The following is a 22,050-nucleotide window of genomic DNA, read 5'->3' on the forward strand; positions in this document are numbered from 1 at the left end:
ATTGTTGAGTCATATGATCTCTTTATGTAACATGGATCTCAAACCCTTATCGGATATGTGGTTTCCAAATATTTTCTCCCACTGAGTAGGCTGCCTTTTTAATTTCTTGACAAAGTCAATTTTTTTCATCTGTTTGTTTTTAGGAGATCCTGGGGATCAAACCCAGGACCACATACATGGGAAGCAGGCACTCAACTACTCGAGCTACATCCATTACTTTTTAAAAATTTATTTATTTATTTATTTTTAAATTTACTTATTTTTCCTCCCCTGACATTGCTCCCTCATCTGTTTTCTCTTTGGTTTGTTTGTTTGTTTTGTTTTGTTTTGTTTTGCTCATTATCTGTTTGTTTTTTCTTTAGGAGGCACTGGGAACCAAACCTGGGACCTCCCATGTGGGAGGTGGGCACTCAACTGCATGAACCACATCTGCTCCCAGTGCTCTCTTTTTTTCACCTATTTGTTTTTGACAAAGTCTTTTGAAGCATAAAACGTGTTTAATTTTGAGGCGATCCCAGTTATTTGTTTTTTTATTTCATTGCTTGTGCTTTGGGTATGAAGTTTAAGAAACTAATGACTACCACAAGATCTTCAAGATGTTTCCCTACATTTTCTTCTAGGAGTTTTATGGTCCAGCTTTTATATTTAGGTCCTTGATCCATTTTGAGTAAATTTTTTAATTAAGGTGTGTGATAGGGGTCCTCTTTCTTTCTTTTAGATATGGACATTCAATTCTCCCAGCAACATTTGTTGAATTAAACTGTTCTGGCCCAGTTGGGTGGGCTTGACAGCCTTGTCAAAAATCACTTAACCATAGATGTGAGGGTCTATTTCTAAGTTCTTGATTCAGTCCCATTGGTCAAGCTTTCTATCTTTATACCAGTACCATGCTGGTTTTTTACCACTGCAGCTAGGTAATACAATTTAAAGTCAGGAAGTGAGAGTTCTCCAACTTCATTCTTCTTTTTAAGACATTTTTAGCTATTTGGGGCTCCTGACCCTGCCAAATAAATTTGATAATTGGCTTTTACATATCTTTTTTTAAAAAAGCTGTTTGAATTTTTATTGGGATTGTGTTGAATCTGTAAGTCAGTTTAGGTAGAATTGGCATCTTAATGATATTTAACCTTCCAGTCCATGAGCACAGACTCTCTTTCCATTTATTTAGGTATTCTTTGTTTGTTTGTTTGTTTGTTTTTAGCAATGTTTCATAGTTTTCTGAAAATAGGTCCTTTGTATCCTTGGTAAAGTTTACTCTTAAGTATTTGATTCTTTTAGTTGCTATTGTAAATGGAATTTTTTTCTGACTTCCTCCTTGGGTTGCTCATTGCTAGCACATAGAAACACTAGTGGTTTTTGCTTATTAAGCTTGTATCCCACCACTTTGCTGAAGTCGTCAGTTAAGTCTAGGAACTTTATTGTGGATTTTTTGTAATTTTCTAGGTATAGGATCATATCATCAGTGAATAGTAAAAGTTTCACTTCTTCCCTTCTTATTTGGGTAACTTTTTTTTTTTAAGATTTATTTTTTATTTATTTTTCTCCCCTTCCCCCCTCCCAGTTGTCTGCTCTCTGTGTCCATTTGCTGTGTGTTCTTCTATAACCGCTTCTATCCTTATCAGTGGCACTGGGAATCTGTGTTTCTTTTTGTTGCATCATCTTGTTGTGTCAGCTCTCCATGTGTGTGGCACCATTCCTGGGCAGGCTGCACTTTCTTTCGCGCTGGGTGGCTCTCCTTACGGGGCGCACTCCTTGCGCGTGGGGCTCCCCTACGCGGGGGACACCCCTGCGTGGCAGGGCACTCCTTGCACGCATCAGCACTGCGCATGGGCCAGCTCCACACGGGTCAAGGAGGCCCTGGGTTTGAACCGCGGACCTTCCATGTGGTAGATGGACGCCCTACCCGTTGGGCCAAGTCTGCTTCCCCTATTTGGGTAACTTTTATTTCTTCTTTGTGACTAATTTCTCTAACTAGAACTTCTAACAATATTGAGTAACAGTGGTGACAGTAGGCATCCTTGTCTTGGTCCTGATCTTAGCTGGAAAGCTTTCAGTACATTACCTACCATGTTGAGAAAGTTTCCTTCTCTTCCTATCTTTTGGAATGTTTTCATCAAGAATGGATGCTGTATTTTGTCAAATGCCTTTTCTGCATCAGTCAAGATGATCATGTGATTTTTCTTCTTCAATTTATTAATGTGGTGTATTACATTAATTGATTTGCCTAAAAAAAAAAAAAAAGCTTTAGATTCCAGAAAAAGTTACATCGAAAGATAGGGGATTCCCCATATGCTCCAAACCCTACCCTCCCACATTTTCCCCTACTAATAACATGTTACATTAGTGTAGTAACTTTGTTACAATTGATGAACAAATGTGGTAGCATTGCTACTAACCAATTCTGGTTACATTATGGTTTACACTTTGCACCGTACAGTATTATAGGTTTTGACAAAATGTATAATGGCCTGTATCTATCATTGCAGTGTCATGCAGGACAATTCCAATGCCCTAAAGATGCCCTATGGTCCACCGACTCTTCCATCCCCCTCCCTTTCAGAACCTCTCATAATCACTATCTTTATATCAATATTACAAGTACTTCTATTACTACAATAATAATGTCTATTTTCGTCCATGATTGCATTCCCCCCTTATGTTTGTTCATTCCTCAATTTTGAGGATTTGGGGATGGTGATGCCTTCCATGCTTCAGCTTGAGAGGGGGCTTAGACCTTATGGGGCAGATGGAAGGAGCTGCCTTGCTTGCAGTTGTAGATACCGTCTGTTCTTGGGGATGGATGTTGTCCATTATCGTTCTTCTGCTAGTTGTCCTGGGCAAGTCCAAAGAACTAGAGAGTAGGTGTTGGCTGCAATTCTGATGAGATTCAGGGCTCTACTGGCATATGAACAGAATGAAGATTTAAGTCTCTGGGACATATATTTAATGGGTATAGTGCTAATTATAGTTTCAAATAAAAGGGATAGAAGAATCATGTGTAGGGAAACTATAAATGGGTCTAGTGGGAAACGGACTTTGGCCCAGTGGTTAGGGCGTCCGTCTACCACATGGGAGGTCCGCGGTTCAAACCCCGGGCCTCCTTGACCCGTGTGGAGCTGGCCATGCGCAGCGCCGATGCGCACAAGGAGTGCCCTGCCACGCAAGGGTGTCCCCCGCGTGGGGGAGCCCCACGCGCAAGGAGTGCGCCCCATAAGGAGAGCCGCCCAGCGTGAAAAGAAAGAGCAGCCTGCCCAGGAATGGCGCCGCCCACACTTCCCGTGCCGCTGACGACAACAGAAGCGGACAAAGAAACAAGACGCAGCAAACAGACACCAAGAACAGACAACCAGGGGAGGGGGGGAAATTAAATAAAATAAATAAATCTTTAAAAAAAATAAAAATAAAAAAATAAATGGGTCTAGCTCTGTTACATTGGGGAAATAGGTTATCATATATTCCAAGGTAAGGCCCACCAACAGGGTGCTGATTTCATGGGGTGGTGTGACCTGCCTATAGTGTCTGGATGTCTCTAGAGCCCTCAGGAGCACCCCTGTTTGAGGCATTGTTTACTGTGGCAGTTAGTGAGATCTGCCTGAGACATGCATAAGTGTAACCCCTGGAATGGCCTCCTGACTCACTTTGAGATCCCTTGGCCATAAAATCTCTTTTGTGTTTAATGTTTCCCCCTTTTGATCAAGGTCTTCTTTTTCCAGATCATCACTAGTTGGCACTTGGTATTAATCCCTAGGGGCTTGGGAGCCTCATCCCTGGAAATCATATCCCATGCAGAGGGGAAGGTAGTGCATTTATTTGCTGAGTTTGGCTTAGAGAGAGGCCACATTTGAGTAAAAGGTGCTTTTAAGGAGGTAACTCTTAAGTTCATAAGCACAGACATTAATACTGAAGGCTTGGCATATTGGTCTGCTTTCTTTTATTAGGCACTGCCTACGTACTCTAGAGATTCTTGCCACTCTAGTTTAGAACATAGCAGGACTCCCCAGCGTGGGTGTTTAATATTCTATTGGTTATTGTGTGGGTCCCCACCTAGTGAGATAACACCCTATGACAGCATGAACACATTTCTATTCCATAGAAGCATGATCCAGGTGCTCACTTTCCCCAAACATCCCCCCACTACCAACACCCTGCCCCAGCGACCCTTCCCTGCTATAGCTGCCAAAAGACACTCCCACAAGTGTATTCTCATCCACAGTCCTAAACCTCCCCAGTGTTCACCTATTCCTTCTTCCAGCCCTCCTCCCAGCTTCATGGGTAGCCCAACTCACCCCCCAACTCCATTCACACTCACACTCCAGCACCGTTGACCCCACTCACATCTCTGCACTGTCCACTGCCAAACCACCACCATCCACCTTATCATAGATTCTGCCCAGATCGAGCATTGGCTCACCGTTCTACCTACTTTCTGTCTCTTGGTAATCTTTCTTCCAGACTCTACACCTCAGTGAGTTTGTTCAATACCCTTAGTTCATAGTGAAATCATGCAATATTTGTCCTTTAGTAATTGGTGTACTTTACTCAACATAAGGTCTTCAAGGTTCATCCAAGTTATTGCATGTGTTATTCATTCCTTCTTACAGCTCAGTAATATTATTTTGTATGTAGATACCAAATTTTGTTTATCCAGTCATCCATCGATGGACACTTGGGTGGCTTCCAACTCTTAGCAATTGTGAATAACGCAGCGATGAACATTGGTGTGCATATATCAGTTCACTTTCCTGCTTTCAATTCTCTGGGTATATTCCTAATGGTGGGAATGCCAGATCATATGGCAATTCTATGCTTAGATTCCTGAGGAACCTCCAAACCATCCTCCACAGTGGATGGGTGTTTCTCTTCCTCCACGTCCTTTCCAGCACTTGTAGTGCTGTTTCCCTCCAGTTAATCTCTGCCTACACTCCTTGGGGCAACCACTGCTCTGGTTACCTCTCTTCCTTAAATTAAAAAAGTTTTATACTTGCAGTTATTTAGAGAAAGTATGAATGATCAGATGAAGGACGCTAATACACTTCGGCTCTTGATGGGGAATGTATAGCTGAACGCTGCTTAAGATCATTTTTTCCACATGCTTTAAAAAGCAGATTGAATACAATAAAGCCCTTCCTCCCCCATTAAAAACGTTTTGCAGGGATTCCCCAGCAGCCCAAAGGGTCCTCTAGATTAGGGAAAAGGATGATTTAATTTTTTTTTTTTTCCCTTTTTAACCTGTTTGTTAACTGAACTCCGGTCCCAATCTCACTGTTAGGCATTTTAACAACTTTTTTTTTTTTCCTAAGTAAGAGAGAAACTTTAGCTATTCGTCCAAACTCCAAAGCTCGGGTATACTGGGCCCCAAGCCTCTGCCCCTCCCCTCGGCCCGGGTGTGGCTTTGTAGGAATCTTCCAGCCCCCAGAGAGGAGTACAACGTAAAGGGGTGGGGGGCAGAGAGTACAGGCGGAGGCTGTCAGGTGCCTTCCTATTCCCCGGCCTGACTGCGGCCCTCTAGCCGCTGAGCAGCTGTGTCTCAGGCCAGGTTTCTCCTCCCTGGGCTCTGCAGCCTGACCTTCGAGTCGCCGTAGAAGTCGCCAGCCTATTGAGCGCCCGGGCCTGGCCGACCTCCCCGCCCCCTCCCTGGAGAGGACAGGCCCAGCGACGGCGGCCAAAGGGAGACCGACTGTTCTTTGCCCACTGGGGGCTCCGCGTCGCGCACCCCCCTAGGTCGGGCGGACTGGTGCGCCCTCAGCAGAGCCCTGCGCCTGGGACGAGGCAGCTCGTCCCGCCTCGCAGCGACTCGCCGCAACCCGAGCCTGCAGCGGCGCTCCCGGCTGGTGCGGAGGCCTCTCGCACACGGGACAGGTACCCAAGGTGCGGCGCGGGCATCTGACGCCCCGTCCCCGCTCCTCACTTCCCAGCAACCCTTCCACGGCCACGATCTTCTCTTGACCACGCTCTCCGAAGCCTGTGCAGAAATGGGACATTTGCCAGCCTCCCCGCCCCCCTCCCGCTCCTGCACCTTGGAGCATGGGGTTAAATGTCGCTCTTGCAAAAGTCGCCCGTCTCATCTTGGGCCAGAGATTGATAGCGCGAAGGCCTTTGGAGCCTGTGCCAATGTTTAACAGCCAATAAACATTCCAGATACCATGATGCTGGCAGTCAGTATTTAAGACTGGTTTGAGCTGTGTGCATATGTGTTTCTTTAAAAAGAAAACATGTAGTTTATTGAATATTTAACCAAATATTATTTTCCTTTTTTTCCCTATCACTCATTTGCCCTCTCGTGCTTGTGACCAGTTCAACACAGATAGCTGCCCCAGGTAAAGGATGAAGATGCAGGCAATTTTCATCATCATTGGAAAACCACCTACTCAGGGCGAAATTTGGGAAGGAGCAAAGGCTTTTGAAAGTTGCCTGTCTTTCCTCTCTCACACGGGTTTCTTAGATAATGTTCTTTTCTTTTCTGATAGGTTTTGGTTTTTTTTCTTCATCTCCCAGTTCATTGGTCACACACACAGTTTGGCCGAAAGTCGCAGAATAGAATGTTCCTGCCTGTGGAGTTCAGGATTCCTGGCCCAACTGGCACAGTGCCTTCCTAGGCAGCAAGAAATAGCTGAGGGGCTATGAGTGAATTCCTACCACCGTGGCCAGAGGATGTCCCTTCCTCCATCCTTTCCACTGTCTGAATTTGAAAAACACATGTTAGTTCGAATTCGGTGTTATTACTGGTGAACATATTTCTAAAACTGCAGTTCTGGACTTCAAGTGCTCGGGAAGGCCCTAGTCTCTGAGCGATCAGAGAAAGGGATCAACAGCATCAGTGGATGGGGAGGGCAGACAGGAAAAGGTGACCTGTCACCACACAGAGGGGCCACCAATGAGGGAGCCACCCGCCCCCTGGCCTACATACCAGCATAAAGAGCAGCCTTGCGTTGGTTGAACAGCAGGCTCTCAGGGTTGCTAGAGCTAAGAGGTGGATTCTAGAGTGTCGTGGGTTTTTTTTTCTTTCTAGAAGATAGCTTTTAAAAATCACTGGTAAGTTGATTGAAGATGTCTCATGTTATCTTCTATCAGCTCTACTTTTTTCATACACATCTCCTCCTGTCACACTGTGTTTCTCATCTAAGAAATTAGTCTGTCTTGGAAATTTACCAGGGTGTTACGCCAAGTGTCTTACTTCATTTGTGCCGTGTGATATGTGATTACATTTTTTTTCCCTCTCTGTTCCCTTCGGTAGATCTCTCCCTGACAATGTCTTCCATCAAGATTGAGTGTGTTTTGCGGGAGAACTGCCGGTGTGGTGAGTCTCCAGTGTGGGAGGAAGCGTCCAACTCTCTGCTCTTCGTAGATATTCCTGCAAAAAAGGTGTGCCGGTGGGATTCGCTTACCAAGCAAGTGAAGCAAGTGACCATGGGTAAGGAGAAAGAAAGGCTGGGTTCCCATCTTCACAGAGAGCCACCCTTTCCCGGGGGATGGAGCAATCACCCAGTGTTTGTTATCTCCCTGGGATCTTCTCGTCAACCCATACTGAATATGCTTTAAATGGGGCATGGGGGGGGGTGTCTGCTCCCACGTACTCTCGCTTTGACTCAGGAGTAAATTATGGATGGTCATTACTTTCTTCTTTGTCTACGGGTGAGGGGCAACATTCCCAATTTTGTTTTGTTGAGGAGGCACTGTAGTATCTTTCCTGAACAACTTCAGATGACAGCCTTGGCAATTGTAGATCCGGTTAGCTGCACAGCAAAAGCTATCTACCTCGGGCAAGGCCAAGGCCTCAATTTTCAAGAAAATGACAGGTATATCGATACAAAAAAGAAGAGCTTTGGGACTTATAAAGCATCAACCAGGGACTCTCTGTTCACTGTATGAAAGAGGACTCATGAGTGAATTTCAAGTGCATTTTAGTGCGATTTGCTTTATGACCATATGATTTCCACCAGTGGTTTATCAGATTCTGCGGTCCAAGGGAATGGGCTTGATGTGATTGGAGATGGGAGGACAGTTCTTGTTTTCATTGTGTTCATGGGAAGATGTACCAGGAATTCCTACAATCCTGAGTTGTTCTCAACCTAGAACTGGGGTCCTCAATTTTTAAAATTTTTTTATTTTTTTTTACTGAGAGGGATGTGACTGTGGAAATAAAGTGCTCTGACCTCTGAGGTCAGAGTGGGGGAGGGGCCCGTTGCCTTCTCTAGTCTTTCTTTCCCAGAATGTATACTTGCTAAGCACCCCCCGCGCCCACCTACACAAACCAGGAAAAGGGCTTGTGGTGTCAGCAGTAGCTTGGAAAGCTCATGGAGAAGCAGGTCCCAGGCCACAGGTTAGGACTCCTGATGAGAATGTGTCCCTCCTGTTAGTGTCCCACAAGTTTCCTGGGGCCCTCAATGGCTTGAATCAACTTCTGACCAGGGATTTGAGCTAAGAGCTGCTCCCAGAACACCCAGCTCCTTGCACTGAACAGGTGCTTAGGGAATAAATTCTGATAAATTTGTTTCCTGTGACTGCTCACCTCAGTAATATACTCACTTAAATAAAAACTTTTTCTTATACATGGAAAAATATTAAACCCAGAAAAACTTTTAAAATAGAAAATATAGTGATATAATGAGACGTGATTGAACGACCATTGTGGCTACAATTCTATTTGTTGTTTTTACCATGCTTTCTTCCAAAAAGGATTTAAGAAACAATTTTCAATTAAGTGCATATAAAATAAGGCCCCGTAAAAAAAGACAAGCCCTGTACTGGTGAGGTTGAGAGTTGTTCACAACATCATGTTGATGTGACTAAATGTGATTTGTGCCTCTGAATTTCCTGGAGGTCAGGCAGATTGAGTGTCCTGGAATTGCTCTGGTGACCAGTGGATTAGGAACTTTTCCTTGGAAATTGATAAATCTGTCTCCTGTGGTGCCTGCCCCCAGTGGATCATGGCTGCTGTGGTTTAATTCTCTGCTCCTCCTACTAGACTGCGAGCTTTCAGAGGACTTGGGTTTGATTCCCTTTTCTATCCTTGCTGCCCCAAACAGTACATAGAGCTCACGCTCAGTGAATATACTTGGTTATGTAGCTCTTGCTGTTTAACAGAAGGAAGTTAGCATTCCCATTGTCAAAGAGCTAGGCTCCTTCTCTAAGAGATGCCTGGTGGCACGACAGCCTCTGGGATGCAACGTTACTGGACCGCTTGCTGCATTCTGACTGCCATTTTTGCTTGTACAGGTGCCCCGGTCAGCTCTGTGGCCCTTCGCCAGTCGGGAGGCTATGTCGCCACAGTTGGGACAAAGTTCTGTGCTTTGAACTGGGAAGATCAGTCAGCAGTGGTTCTGGCCACGGTGGATAAAGACAAGAAAAACAATCGATTCAATGACGGGAAGGTGGATCCCTCTGGGCGATATTTCGCTGGTATGTTTCACCTATAGCACCTCCTTCTGAGTTTTGGAGGAAACCATAACCTGACTTAAGAAGGGTTCATTGCTCTAAGGTGCAAAGTGTTATTTGCAATGATTTTTTCTTTTCAGAACTTGAGTAATGTGTATCACTGAAAAAAATATTCCTATGGCAAAATTTTTCCTTTCAACCTTTGTCTCTAGCAGGGACTAATATTTGTATGGTACTTTTGCAGTTTAAATGAGTTGCTGTCAAAGTTTAAATTGGAAATAATTTCAAATTTACATGAAAAAAAGTAAGAATAGTGCAAACCACACCTATATACCCTTTACCTAAATACCCTTATTGTTAACATTTTGTTCCATTTGCTTTATCATTTGCTCTCTCCATAGAGATATATTTTTCTCCAGAATCATTTGAGAATGAGTTTTATATATCATATGCCTTTACCCATGAAATACTTCAATGTGAATTTCCCAAGAAAAAGGGCACATTCTTCCATGACCACAGTACAGTTATCAACTTAAGGAAATTTAACATTGGAACAATAATTTTATCAGGCATACTATCTATAATCTAATTTTGTCAATTGACCAAATAATGTCTTTTATAGCATTTTTTCCTCCAGTACAGGATTGAGTTTAGTATCACATATTGCATTTAATTGTCATATTTCTTTTATCTGGAACAGATCTCCAGCCTTTCTTTTTCTTTAATAACAATGGCATTTTTTAAAAGAATACAATCTCTCCAGTTCTTTATCATAGAACAACAGTCCCCATTTGGGGTTTGTCTGATGTTTTTCTCATGAGTATATTCATTTTCAGTTGTAATATTGCTTAAGCAATGTTCTGTCCTCAGGGTATCACATCTGGAGGCACACGATGTCCATCTGCCCCCTCATTGGTGATGTTAATTTTGATCACCTGGTTAGGGTCTTATTTCTCTTCTGCATCATTACTGTTTTTAAATTGCAGTTTATGAACAATTTTTGGGGTTTGTTAGTTTTCTGTTGCAATATAACAGATTATCCTGAAATGTAGTGGCTTAAAACAACAAACATTCATTGTCTCACAAAGTTCCTGCCGTCGAGAATCCAGCTGCGGCTTAGCCAGGTGGTTCCAGTTCAGGATATCTCATGGGGCTGCAGTCAAGCTCTCGGCCAAGGGCTGCAGTCTTAGAAGGGGCTGGAGGATCTACTTCCAAACTCATTCCTTTCGTGATTAGTGGGAGGTCTCAGTTCCTTGCCATGTGGGCCTCTCCAAAGGCCTGCTCAGGGCATAGCTTCCTCCAGAGCAGTGGCGGGGTGAGGGGAGAGGGAGAGAAAGAGAGAGAACCCAAGAAGGAAGCTATGGTATTATTATAAATACCATCTTGGAAGTGATATACCATCACTTCTGCCATCTGCTACTGGTCACAGAGACAATGAGGAAGGGTGCTATACAAGGGCGTGACTACTAGGAGGCAGAGCTTATTGGGGGCTCTCTTGGGGGCTAGCTCTAGCATGGGGAGATACTTTAAGTTCATGCAAATATCCGGGTCCTCATCAAAATTTCTCCCGTAAGTTTTATATTCATTGATGACTCTTGCTGGGACCAATCTTTACTATGATGGCTGCAGAATGAATTATACACAACGTTAAATGAATCTTTACTACAGTTTTACACTAGGTAATGTATTTCACATGTATTTCTAATTTACCATCCCTCATAGCAACCTGATTAATTAGTCAAAGTTGATTCTAAGTCCCTGATATTTCCACCTCCCCACACTGCTGCCTCATATTATTGGGCATGCTGACCTGGCCTTATTCACTCCTTTCAACGTGGAAAGCAGGTGAGATCTGAGCAACTGGGTACATATTGTTCCCCATCTTCCCAGACTTTACACAACCACAGATGAAGTCAAGAACAGGATGAAAGATTACAGATGAAATCTGTTGGTTGCCTTTCTGCCAGTGATTTCTGCAGGGTAAAGAAATACGTTTGAAAAAAATGAAGCAGAGTGGTGTAGCTCAGTGGTTGAGCACCTGCTTCCCGTGTACGAGGTCCCAGGTTCAATCCCTGGTACCTCCTTAAAAAAAAAAAAGGTATATGATTGTATAGTTTACCTCCTGTTGAAATCGATTTTCTCTCTCCCTTATGGCTGGAAGTTCTGTGACACTTATTAAGACAAAATAAAGATGTCCCCAGGGGCCTGAGTTCTTAAGTTGGCATCCCTAAGCCCTCCTCAGGAGACCACTTAAAATTGTAGGCCTCACTGTGGGTGTACCACATCTTCCAGAAGCATCTGAGAATATTTTTCTTCTGTAGAGTTCATAGCTTTCAGCAGGTGCTCAGAGGACTCTCAGACCCAGAAAAGGGTGGTCATCTGAGTCTAGATGGCGTCTCGGAATGGTAGTTCCCTAAAGGGGTCACCACATCTAGGATCTGACCTGTGCTCACTACAAGATAAGGATCCATAAACCAGGGCTCCAGGTTCTTCTTTCCCACTGAGGAAGAGCTCTTTCTGAGCAGCATTGGATTCACATTCACGCTACAGGCAGCCCTTTTCGTGAGGTGAATAGTATAGAGGACTGTTAATGAAACAAACCCAACTGCCCTATAGCAAGAAACTGCTGAGTGAACATCCTTCTCCCCAGAGTGGGGGGGGATTCACCCTGTCCACATCTTGCTTGCTATTTCAATCTTCCTGTTTTTAGACCATTTTCCTCTTCTAATTTGCTCTTCTTTTAGATGGAGGATGGTATAGTAGATAAGCTTTCCAGTCTATTCGTTACTCAAATTCTGCTCTGTTCCCTGAGATCGCTGAAGTCTACCTAAGAGAATATTCCTGGTACACTTGAGAAGAATGCATATTCTGCTATTGTCAAATGGAGTGTTCTGTAAATGTCAGTTAAATCCAGTGGGTTCATGATGTTCAATTCTTCTATATCTTTGCTCATTTTTTTGTCTACTTTTATCTATTACTGAGAGAGGGATGGTGACATCTCCAGCTATTTATTTCTCCTTTCAGTTCTGACAACTTTTTTTTTTTTGAGGTACCAGGGGCCAGGGAATGAACCCAGGACCTCATAGGTGGGAAGCCAGCACTCAACCCCTGAGCAACATCGGCTCCCCTGAGATTTTTACATTTGTTTTTGCTTGTTGACTGTTTCTGTTTTCCTTAGGAGGCACTGGGAACCAAACCCAGGACCTCCCATGTGGGAAGCAGATGCTCAACCACTTGAGCTACATCTGCTCCCACAACTTTTGTTATTTGTAATTTGAAGCTCTATTGTTAAGTGCACACATATTTATGATTGTGATATATTCTCTTTTTTCATTTTCACATTTTTATTTTATTAATGATGTATTCTTGATGAACATTTTCAATATGTCATATCTGTTTGTACCTGGCAATTATCTTTGTATAGGTTATGTTTTGTCTTATATTAATATAGCCACTCCAGCTTTCTTTTGATTAGAATTTGCATGGTATATCTTTTTCAATTTCCTCACTTTTTAAAAATGTTTAATTTTAGTAACATATATACAACTCAAAATTTCCCATTGTAGCCACTTTCTTTTTTTTTTTTTAAGATTTATTTATTTATTTCTCTCCCCTTCTCCCCCCACCCTGGTTGTCTGTTCTCTGTGTCTATTTGCTGCATCTTCTTTGTCCGCTTCTGTTGTTGTCAGCGGCACGGGAATCTGTGTTTCTTTTTATTGCATCATCTTGTTGTGTCAGCTCTCCATGTGTGTGGTGCCATTCTTGGGCAGGCTGCACTTTATTTCGCGCTGGGCGGCTCTCTCCTTATGGGGTGCACTCCTTGTGCATGGGGCTCCCCTATGTGGGGACACCTCTGCGTGGCAGGACACTCCTTGTGTGCATCAGCACTGCGCGTGGGCCAGCTCCACACAGGTCAAGGAGCCCTGGGGTTTGAACCACGGACCTCCCATGTGGTAGACAGACGCCCTAACCACTGGGCCAAGTCCGCCGCCTGTAACCACTTTCAAGTGTACAATTCAGTGGTATTGATTACATTCACGATATTGTGCTACCATTACCCAACATTCATTACCCCAACGTTTTCATCACCTCAAACAAAAACTCTGTACCAATTAAATATTAACTCCTTCTCCCTACATTCCCCCATCCCTGGTCCCTGATAACCTATAATTTACCATCCTGTCTTTATGAAATTTGCTTCTTCTAAGTATTTCATATAAGTGACATCATAAAATATTTGTCTTTTTGTGTCAAGCTTATTTCACTTAACATAATGTCCTCAAGGTTCATCCATGTCGTTGCATGCATCAAGACTTCATTCTTTCTTACAGCTGAATAATATTCCATCATATGTATATACCACATTTTGTTTATCAATTTCCATCTTTTGGCAATTGTGAATAAAGCCAAACTTCTCTTTGACAGCTCCCCAAATCTGTGCTTTCCTGACCTGCTCAGCAGATTGCACTCTTCAGCCAACAATTCCCCACAGATCTAAAGTGGTACTGTGTCTTTAATTCACAACCTACTCCGCCCATGCCTGGGGCATGGTTGAGACCTGAAACCACGGCTGGTGGGCGCTTTTGGCTGAGGCAGGTTGAAACTGTTGCTCAGATTCCAGACCCAGCAATATGAATTCTCTAATCAGAAACCAAAAATTGTGCTGGGCCCTGCCCCCTCCCTTTCTTGCAGAGCAGTCCTTCAGCAAACTGTTCCCCACCACCCCAAGATGGCACTGTGTCGCTAATTCAGCCCTGCCACTGATGGGATTGAAACAGAAGCTGCCTGCTGCTTTCCATTCTGAGCAGGTTGAAACTACAAATGTCCTCAAAGCAGGGAGCCTTCCATCCAAATTTGCTAATCTGAAGCAGCAGTTGGTGCCCAGCTGTGTCCCGCACCCCACCCTCACCTTTGTTCTTGGTAAAGAGGACTTTCATTTCCAGCCAGGAAGTGGCTCCCCAGGCAGCCTGCCACATCAGTGGGGGATAGGCACCAGCCTTCACAGCCTGGAGAGTTCTACTTATAGATCTTCACTGCAGTTGAATGGTCTCTTTCTTCTACTCTTCCCTGGATAGTGCACAGTCTTCTTCTGGCCTCCAGAGCCCCTAGTTGTTTCAGACAGGTCCTGGCTCTTGACTAGTTGCCCTGGAGGACAAACTGAGTCCTAGAGCTCCCTACTCTGCCATGTTACCCAGAACTCTTTCTTGTGATTTTTGCTATATCTCTCTGTATGGTTTTTTAAGAATCGCTCTAGGATTTGCAAAATATATAGCTAATTTTTCATAGTCTATTTAGGATCAGTATTTTACCACTTCAATTGGTAAATTACCTTCACCTCTTCATGTGATTGTTGTATTATATATATATATATATATATATACACACACACACATACATTGAAAACCCCACCAGAAAGTGCTATAATTTTTACTTTCAACCATCAGATATATTTTAAAGAACTAAAGAGGAAAAGAATCATCTATTGCATTTATTCAGATATTTAACATTTCTATAGTTCTCCCTACATTCCTGATGTATTCTTTAGGCAGAAGGGTATTATCACCCTTCTGTCTAAAGAATTTCCTTTAGCAATTCATTTAGAGCAAGTCTGCTAACTATGAATCTCTTAGTTTTAATTTATCTTAAACTGATTTTATTTCACCTTCATTCACAAAACTTATTTTCACTGAATATAGAATTTCAGGTTGACATTTTTCCTTCAGCAAATTAAAAACATACTACTTTCTTCTGGCCTCCATGGTTTCTCATGGAATAACCATCATTGAAATAATTGTTACCTTATAAGTAATATGCCATTTTTATTTCATTGCTTTCAAGAATTTTTATTTCACTTTAGTTTTTACCAATTTGATTATGCTCTGTCTGGGTGTAGCTTTCTTTCAGTTTATCCTGTTTTGGGTTTTCTCAGCTTCATGAATCTATAGTTTTATGCTTCTTCCCAAACTTGAGAAGTTTTGGTCCATTAATTCTTCAAATACTTTTTTGGCCCTGCACTCTTTCTCCTCTTCTCTAGGAATCTAATGACATATGTGTTAGCCCTTTTATTGTTTTTCCACAGGTCCCTAAGTGTCTCCTAGTTTTTTTCAAACTTTTTTTTCTGAATTGTGACAGCTTGAACTTGATGAATAAAAAAAAAAGATTATGTTCTTGAACTAATCTATTCCTTTTGGACTATGTCAGCGAGGCATGCCCCAGGATGGGTCTCCATACTTTTACTGGAGCCTTATTTAAACAGAGACACAGAGAGGAGAGACACAGAGAAAAAAACGCGCCATTTTTTAATCCCGCCATGTGAGAGAGGACAAAAGGATCACTAGCAGCCAAAGCTTTAGCATGAAGCCCCAAGAAGCTGGGCCCATGGGGTAGCTTAAGGCTGAAGAGGAGTCATATGCTTAGTAGCCCACAGTTGAACTGTGGCAGAGCAACTGCGACCTAGAGGAGACCCAGAAAGAAACAAGTCCTATGCTTGGTTGCCCACAGCTGAGCTCTGGGAGATGGTAGATTCTGGAGGGGAAGGTAGGTACCTCGGCAGAGATTGGTGGCCATCTTTGTCATGTGGCAGGATGCCAGGATCACCAGAAACTGACTTTGATAAAGTATCTCTGATAGTGCCTTGATTTGGACATTTCTCAGTATCAAAACAGTAAGCTCCTACTCCAAATAAAATTCCCGTTTTAACAGCCAACCCAGGAAAGCGGACTTGGCCCAGTGGTTAGGGCATCCATCTACCACATGGGAGTTCCGTGGTTCAAACCCCAGGCCTCCTTGACCCATGTGGAGCTGGCCCATGTGCAGTGCTGATGTGCACAAGGAGTGCCGTGCCACGCAGGGGTGTCCCCGTGTAGGGGAGCCCCATGCACAAGGAGTGTGCCCCGTAAAGGAGAGCTGCCCAGCGTGAAAGAAAGGCAGCCTGCCAAGGAATGGCGCCGCACACCGGAGAGCTGATACAACAAGATGACACAACAAAAAGAAACACAGATTCCCATGCCGCTGACAACAACAGAAGTGGACAAAGAAAAATACGCAGCAAATAGACACAGAGAACAGATAACTGGAGTGGGGGGGAGGGGAGAAAAATAAATAAATAAATAAATCTTTTTTTAAAAAGCCAACCCATTTCTTGTACTTTGCATCAGTAGCCTTTTAGCAAACTAAGACAATTGTTCAGACTGGATAATTTCTCTTGTTCTACCTTCAAATACACCAACTCTTTCCTCAGTGAGTTTTATATTTTAGTTATTTTATTTTTCAGTTCTAAAATTTTCATTTGGTTATTCTTTATATCCTTTATTTCTTTGATGTTTTCTATTTTGAGTTTTGTTTCATACTTGCTCATTTAAGCATTTTTATCAGAGCTGCTTTATTCTTTGTCAAATAATTCCATCATCTGTGCTATCTCAGTTTGGGCATTTTTAAATTATCTTTTCCTGTGCAAGTTGAAATTTTCATGTTTCTTTGTGTTGCCAAGTAATTTCAGATTGTATCTTAGACATTTTGAATATGCTGTTATAAGACTCTGGGTTTTTAAAAAATATTATGGAGAATGTTGATTGATTTGTCTTAGCAAGCAATCTACATGTTTAGGTTCCACCTACAAGTTCCAACCTTTCTTTTAGATGCTATTAGAATCTGTCCCACAAATGTGCTATTCTGTGGTCAGTCTGGGGCTTGAAAGGAGTTTTCTACATTAGCACTATTCTTTCTTATGCTAAGTCTTTCGTATGCTAATTTTAAGCAGATCCGTGCATATACAAATTGGAGATGAGCCCAGGAGACCATAAACAATTTTATGGGGTCACATTCCTGAGCTCCTTCATCTTCCCTCTTCACTGTCTCTCAGTACTTTTGGGTTTCCTGGAGCTCATATTTTCATTCCTCCATCCAGAAACCACCCACTTCTATAATTGTGCTGCCTCTGGTTCCAAGTGGCAGAAGGACAATGAAAGGGAATATAAAAGCAACAGTCTTTTGCTGCACCCTTTTGGAAGTGTAGCTTCACCAAATGGAGAGGAAGTTCCCTTTCCTCAAAATTTTGGCTTCTGTAGTTTCCTGTTGCTGGCCACTCTCTACTGTTGATCCCCCTGCTGTAGAATTGCTTGGAGACTGGTGCATGAGAGAACAGAGAAAAGGAGTGGGAAAAGTCTTGGAAATGTCCGACTCTCTCTGAGCTTCAGGAGTTTCCTTTTCTGCTCCCTAAGCCAGATATAGAAGGTTTCTCCCAGATCTCTCTCTGTCTGCACCGCAGCTATCACTTCAGATTTCAGGCTGCATTGAGTTTAGGCTGGGAGATACTAGAGGAAAAATGGTGAACTCACCACCAGTTCAGTGGCACTTCAAATTCTGGTATACTTTTCTGATCTGCCTGCTAATATTTACTTTTCAGAGTTCTCAAATAGCTGTGCCATGCATTCTGTCCAGGTTTGATAGTTGCATTCTGTATGTTCAGTGAGAAAATAAAGTTGGTCTTAGTGTAGTTATTTTTATTGTGCAAACATATATAAAACATAAATTTCCCATTTTAACCACTTTCAAATATATAACTCAGTGGTGTTAATTACATTCACAATGTTGTGCAACCATCAAACACCATCCATTACCAAAGCTTTTCCATCACCCCAAGCAGAAACTTTGTACCAATTAAGAAATAACCCCCAGCCCCCTTACCCCTCCCCTCATCAATGTAGTTTCATTTTTATTATAAACAAGGTAGTTGTCATTTAAAAATATATAGAACCCAGATTGGGATTGTATAATAGATTCCTTGATATAAACCATGTGAAGGATCCCTGGTGAGAAAAGATGGTGTAGTGCATGGGGCAAGATTCTGTGGGGCTGAACCCAGTGTTCTTTGTTTTTTGTAGGTACCATGGCAGAGGAAACAGCCCCAGCAGTTCTTGAGCGGCACCAAGGTTCCCTGTACTCCCTCTTTCCTGACCACCATGTGAAAAAGTACTTTGACCAGGTGGACATCTCCAATGGTTTGGATTGGTCCCTAGACCACAAAATCTTCTATTACATCGACAGCTTATCATACTCCGTGGATGCCTTTGACTATGACCTGCAGAGAGGACAAATATGTATGTGCTTTTTTCATTGTTTTTCTTAATACTGCTGGTATTTGTTTCAAGTGTATTTAACCGGTAAGACCCCTCCTCCTTACCCCAAGTAAAAAGGTCCCTACTAGTCAAATAGAAAGTTTGTCAATGCTTTTATTCTAATATATTCACTATTACACAGGCTTGGCTCTGCTGCCATCAAACCATGACCCTCGCCACAACTAGATATATCCATAATTGGCATAAAGTGGAATATCCTTATCCCCTTTCTAACCACCAGCACCAGAAAGTGTCTCACTGTAAAATGAATCCTTTTCTACCTGGATTTGCCTAAAGGCAGGAAATACAAAGAGACTGTTATAAAAGAGCAGAAAATTTGAGCTTTTTGTTGCTATTTCTTCTTTGTACTTTTGTTAACTGTGGGCAAGTATTCAGAGTCAAATAAACAACCTTTCACAGTGGAGAAGCAAAAAAAGTAGTTCAAATACATCGATGTGCTTAAAATGAGCCATAGTTAGAAACTGGGAAGGAAGGAATTATTTAGAAGGCAGTACCTGAAAGTGTTTCATAAAAGGGGCCAAATGAAAAATTAAAAAACAAAAATAAAAATGACTTTAAAAAAACACAAGAATCCCCAGGCAGGTTTCAATGGAGGCAAAATATTCCATTACAGGTATTTTGCTTGGAAATACATAGTCCTCTTTTTATGACATTTTTAATCCATTTTACTTACACAAGGTTATACCATTTTTTCCATTATATTTCAATCAGATTACCAGTGTCCTGGGTTTTATAATGTGAAGTTCCTCTAGATTTAGATGTGTGTTTTACATACTTTGATTCCCCCTTTAAGGCCAGTATTGGTTTCAGAATGCCCTTCCTTTAGGAAATAAGCTCCTCTAATATTTAGTTTTTTTGTTAATTGCATTTATTAGGAGGTACTGGAGATTGAACCAAGGACTTTGTACATGGGAAGCAGGTGCTCAAACCACTGAGCTACACCTGCTTCACTTAATTGTATTCTATTAGAGAAGTTGTAGGTATACAGAAAAATCATGCATAAAATAAAATGTACTACCCTATTATTAAGTCATTGCATTAGTATAGTACATTTGTTACAATTCATGAAAGAACATTTTTATAATTGTACTATTTTTAAATTTTTTATTCTAGTAACATGTATACAACCTAAAATATCCCCTTTTAACCACATTCAAAATATATTTTTTAGTGCTGTTAATTATGTTCACAATGTTGTGCTACCATCACTACCATCCATTACCAAAACATCTCCATTAACCCAAATAGAAACGCTGTAAGATCTAAGCATTAATTCCCTATTCTTTATCCCTACCCCAGCCCCTGGTGATCTGTGTTCTAGTTTCTGATTCTATAAATTTGCTTATTCTAATATTTTCATATCAGTGAGATAATGCAGTATTTGTCCTTGTGTGTCTGGCTTATTTCACTCATCATGATGTCTTTGAGTTTCATCTATGTTGTCACCTGTATCAGGACTCCGTTCCTATTTACAGCTTAATAAATTTCCATTGTATGTTGTATTAGTCAGTTAAAGGGGTGCTGATGCAAAGTACCAGAAATCTGTTGACTTTTATAAAGGGTATTTATTTGAGGTAGAAGCTTACAGTTACAAGGCCCTGCAGAGTTCAACTCAAGGTTATTTCCTCACCAAAGTCTGTTGCCATGTGTTGAAGCAAGATGGCAGGTGATGTCTGCGAGGGTTCAGCCTTCTTCTTCCTCTTAAGGCTCCATGGACCCAGTTTCTTCCAATCTCAGCTATAGGTTGGAGGGCACATTTCTTTCCGGGCCTTCTCAGCTCCTCGGGGCTCTGATCTCTTCAACTGCAAACTATCATGTGAATGACTCAGCTGTCCCCTGGGCTTTAGCTGTTTGAGTCTTCTCCTTTCTGTCAGATGGCAGGATCAAAATGACCAAGTTCTCTCCTATTCTGATATCTATGGAGTGCTTTTTCTTCCAGTGCCTTCTTCTGTGCAGCATCTTGAGTGAGTGTCCATTTATATAGCCCACCAAGGGGTCAGGGACTTAAACTGAGTTATACTCCACTGATGTGTTCAAATCAAAACCCTAATTGTAACATAATTTAATCAAAGACATCTCAACTGAATCTAATACAATCAAAGGGTATCATGCCCAGAAAAACAGACATAATCTCTCTGGAATTCATAAATAATCTCAAACTTCCACATATGTACATACCACATTTGGTTTATCCATTCGTCAATTGATGGACACTTGGGTTGCTTCCAACTTTTGGCAATTGTGAATAATGCTGCTATGAACATTGGTGTGCAAATATCCCGTCATGTCCTTGCATTCAATTTTTGGGTGTATATACCTAGAAGTGGGATTGCCAGGTCATATGGTAATTCTATAGTTACTTTCTCTTTTTTTTATACTTTAATTGATTTATTTTAGTATAAAGGGAATTTTTTACATTTATCATCACTGAACTTCATTTTTAACTTGTTCCTAATTATTTTTTGTATATATATTTTTTATTAGAGAAGTTGTAAGCTTACGAAACAATTGTGCATAATGTGCAGAATTCCCATACATCACCCTTCCACCAACACTTCACTTTGTTGTGAAGCATTTGTTACAGATTATGAAAGAATATCATCAAACTATTACCACTAACTGTGGTCCATAGTGTACACTTGCTATATTTTTCCATTCACTTCCTATTATTAACACTGTGTATTAGTATTGTACATTTGTTATAGTTTATGAGAGAACACTCTCATCTTTGTACTGTTAACCACAGTCCATCTTCCACCATATGGTTCACTGTGTTATACAGTCCCATAACTTGTACTATCTATCCAAAGTGTACACTCAGTGGCTTTCACTTTCATCAAAGAGTTGTGCAGTTATCACCTCAGTAAATTTTTTAATGTTTTCCTTAGTCCAAAAGAAAAACTCCCATGCCCCCCTATTATTGACCCTTAGTGTCGATTTGACATTGATGCAAGAATATTACAATACTGCTGTTAACTATAGTCTATAAGTTATGTTAATTGTGTTTTTCCTATGCATCACCATATTCTTACCACCTTATAATAGTGACATACATTTGTTCTAGTTCATAGAAGAACATTCTTGTATTTGTACTATTAACCACAATCCTCAGCCACCTCAGGGTTCAATATGCTATTCAGTGCCTAGATTATTCTCTACCTTTCTTTCAATCGACATTTACATCCTTAGACTACCCCCTTTCAGCCACAATCTCATTTATAAACCAGCTATGTTAGTTATCCTCACTATAATGTGTCTATTTTTCATATTTAGTTCATATTAGTAAGACAATACAATATTTGTCCTTTTGTGTCTGGCTTATTTCACTCATCATAATGTCCTAAAGGTTCATCCATGTTATTATATGTGTCCCAATTTCATTTCTTCTTACAGAAGCATAGTATCCCATCATATATATAGGAATATTGGTGTACAAATGTAGAGATAGTTTCTGAGGAACCTCCAAACTGTCTTCCACAGTGGCTGCACTATTTCACATTCCCACCAGCAATGAATGAGTGTCCCTATTTCTCTGTAT

At 41.7% G+C, this 22,050-nt stretch overlaps 1 protein-coding gene across 1 annotated transcript in view; it reads left to right on the top strand.

Annotated features, from left to right (window-relative positions):
* The first annotated feature begins 6,920 nt into the window (after positions 1-6,920).
* RGN (regucalcin) overlaps positions 6,921-22,050 on the top strand; it is a 33,609-nt gene continuing 18,479 nt past the window's right edge. Inside the window, exons 1-4 of the mRNA XM_004472119.5 lie at positions 6,921-7,032; positions 7,235-7,411; positions 9,217-9,399; positions 18,258-18,473. Of these exons, the coding sequence (XP_004472176.1) occupies positions 7,249-7,411; positions 9,217-9,399; positions 18,258-18,473 (562 nt within the window). The 5' untranslated portion in view covers positions 6,921-7,032; positions 7,235-7,248. The remainder of the gene's footprint in view (positions 7,033-7,234; positions 7,412-9,216; positions 9,400-18,257; positions 18,474-22,050) is intronic.

Source organism: Dasypus novemcinctus, chromosome X (assembly GCF_030445035.2).
Source record: "Dasypus novemcinctus isolate mDasNov1 chromosome X, mDasNov1.1.hap2, whole genome shotgun sequence".
NCBI lineage: Eukaryota > Metazoa > Chordata > Mammalia > Cingulata > Dasypodidae > Dasypus > Dasypus novemcinctus.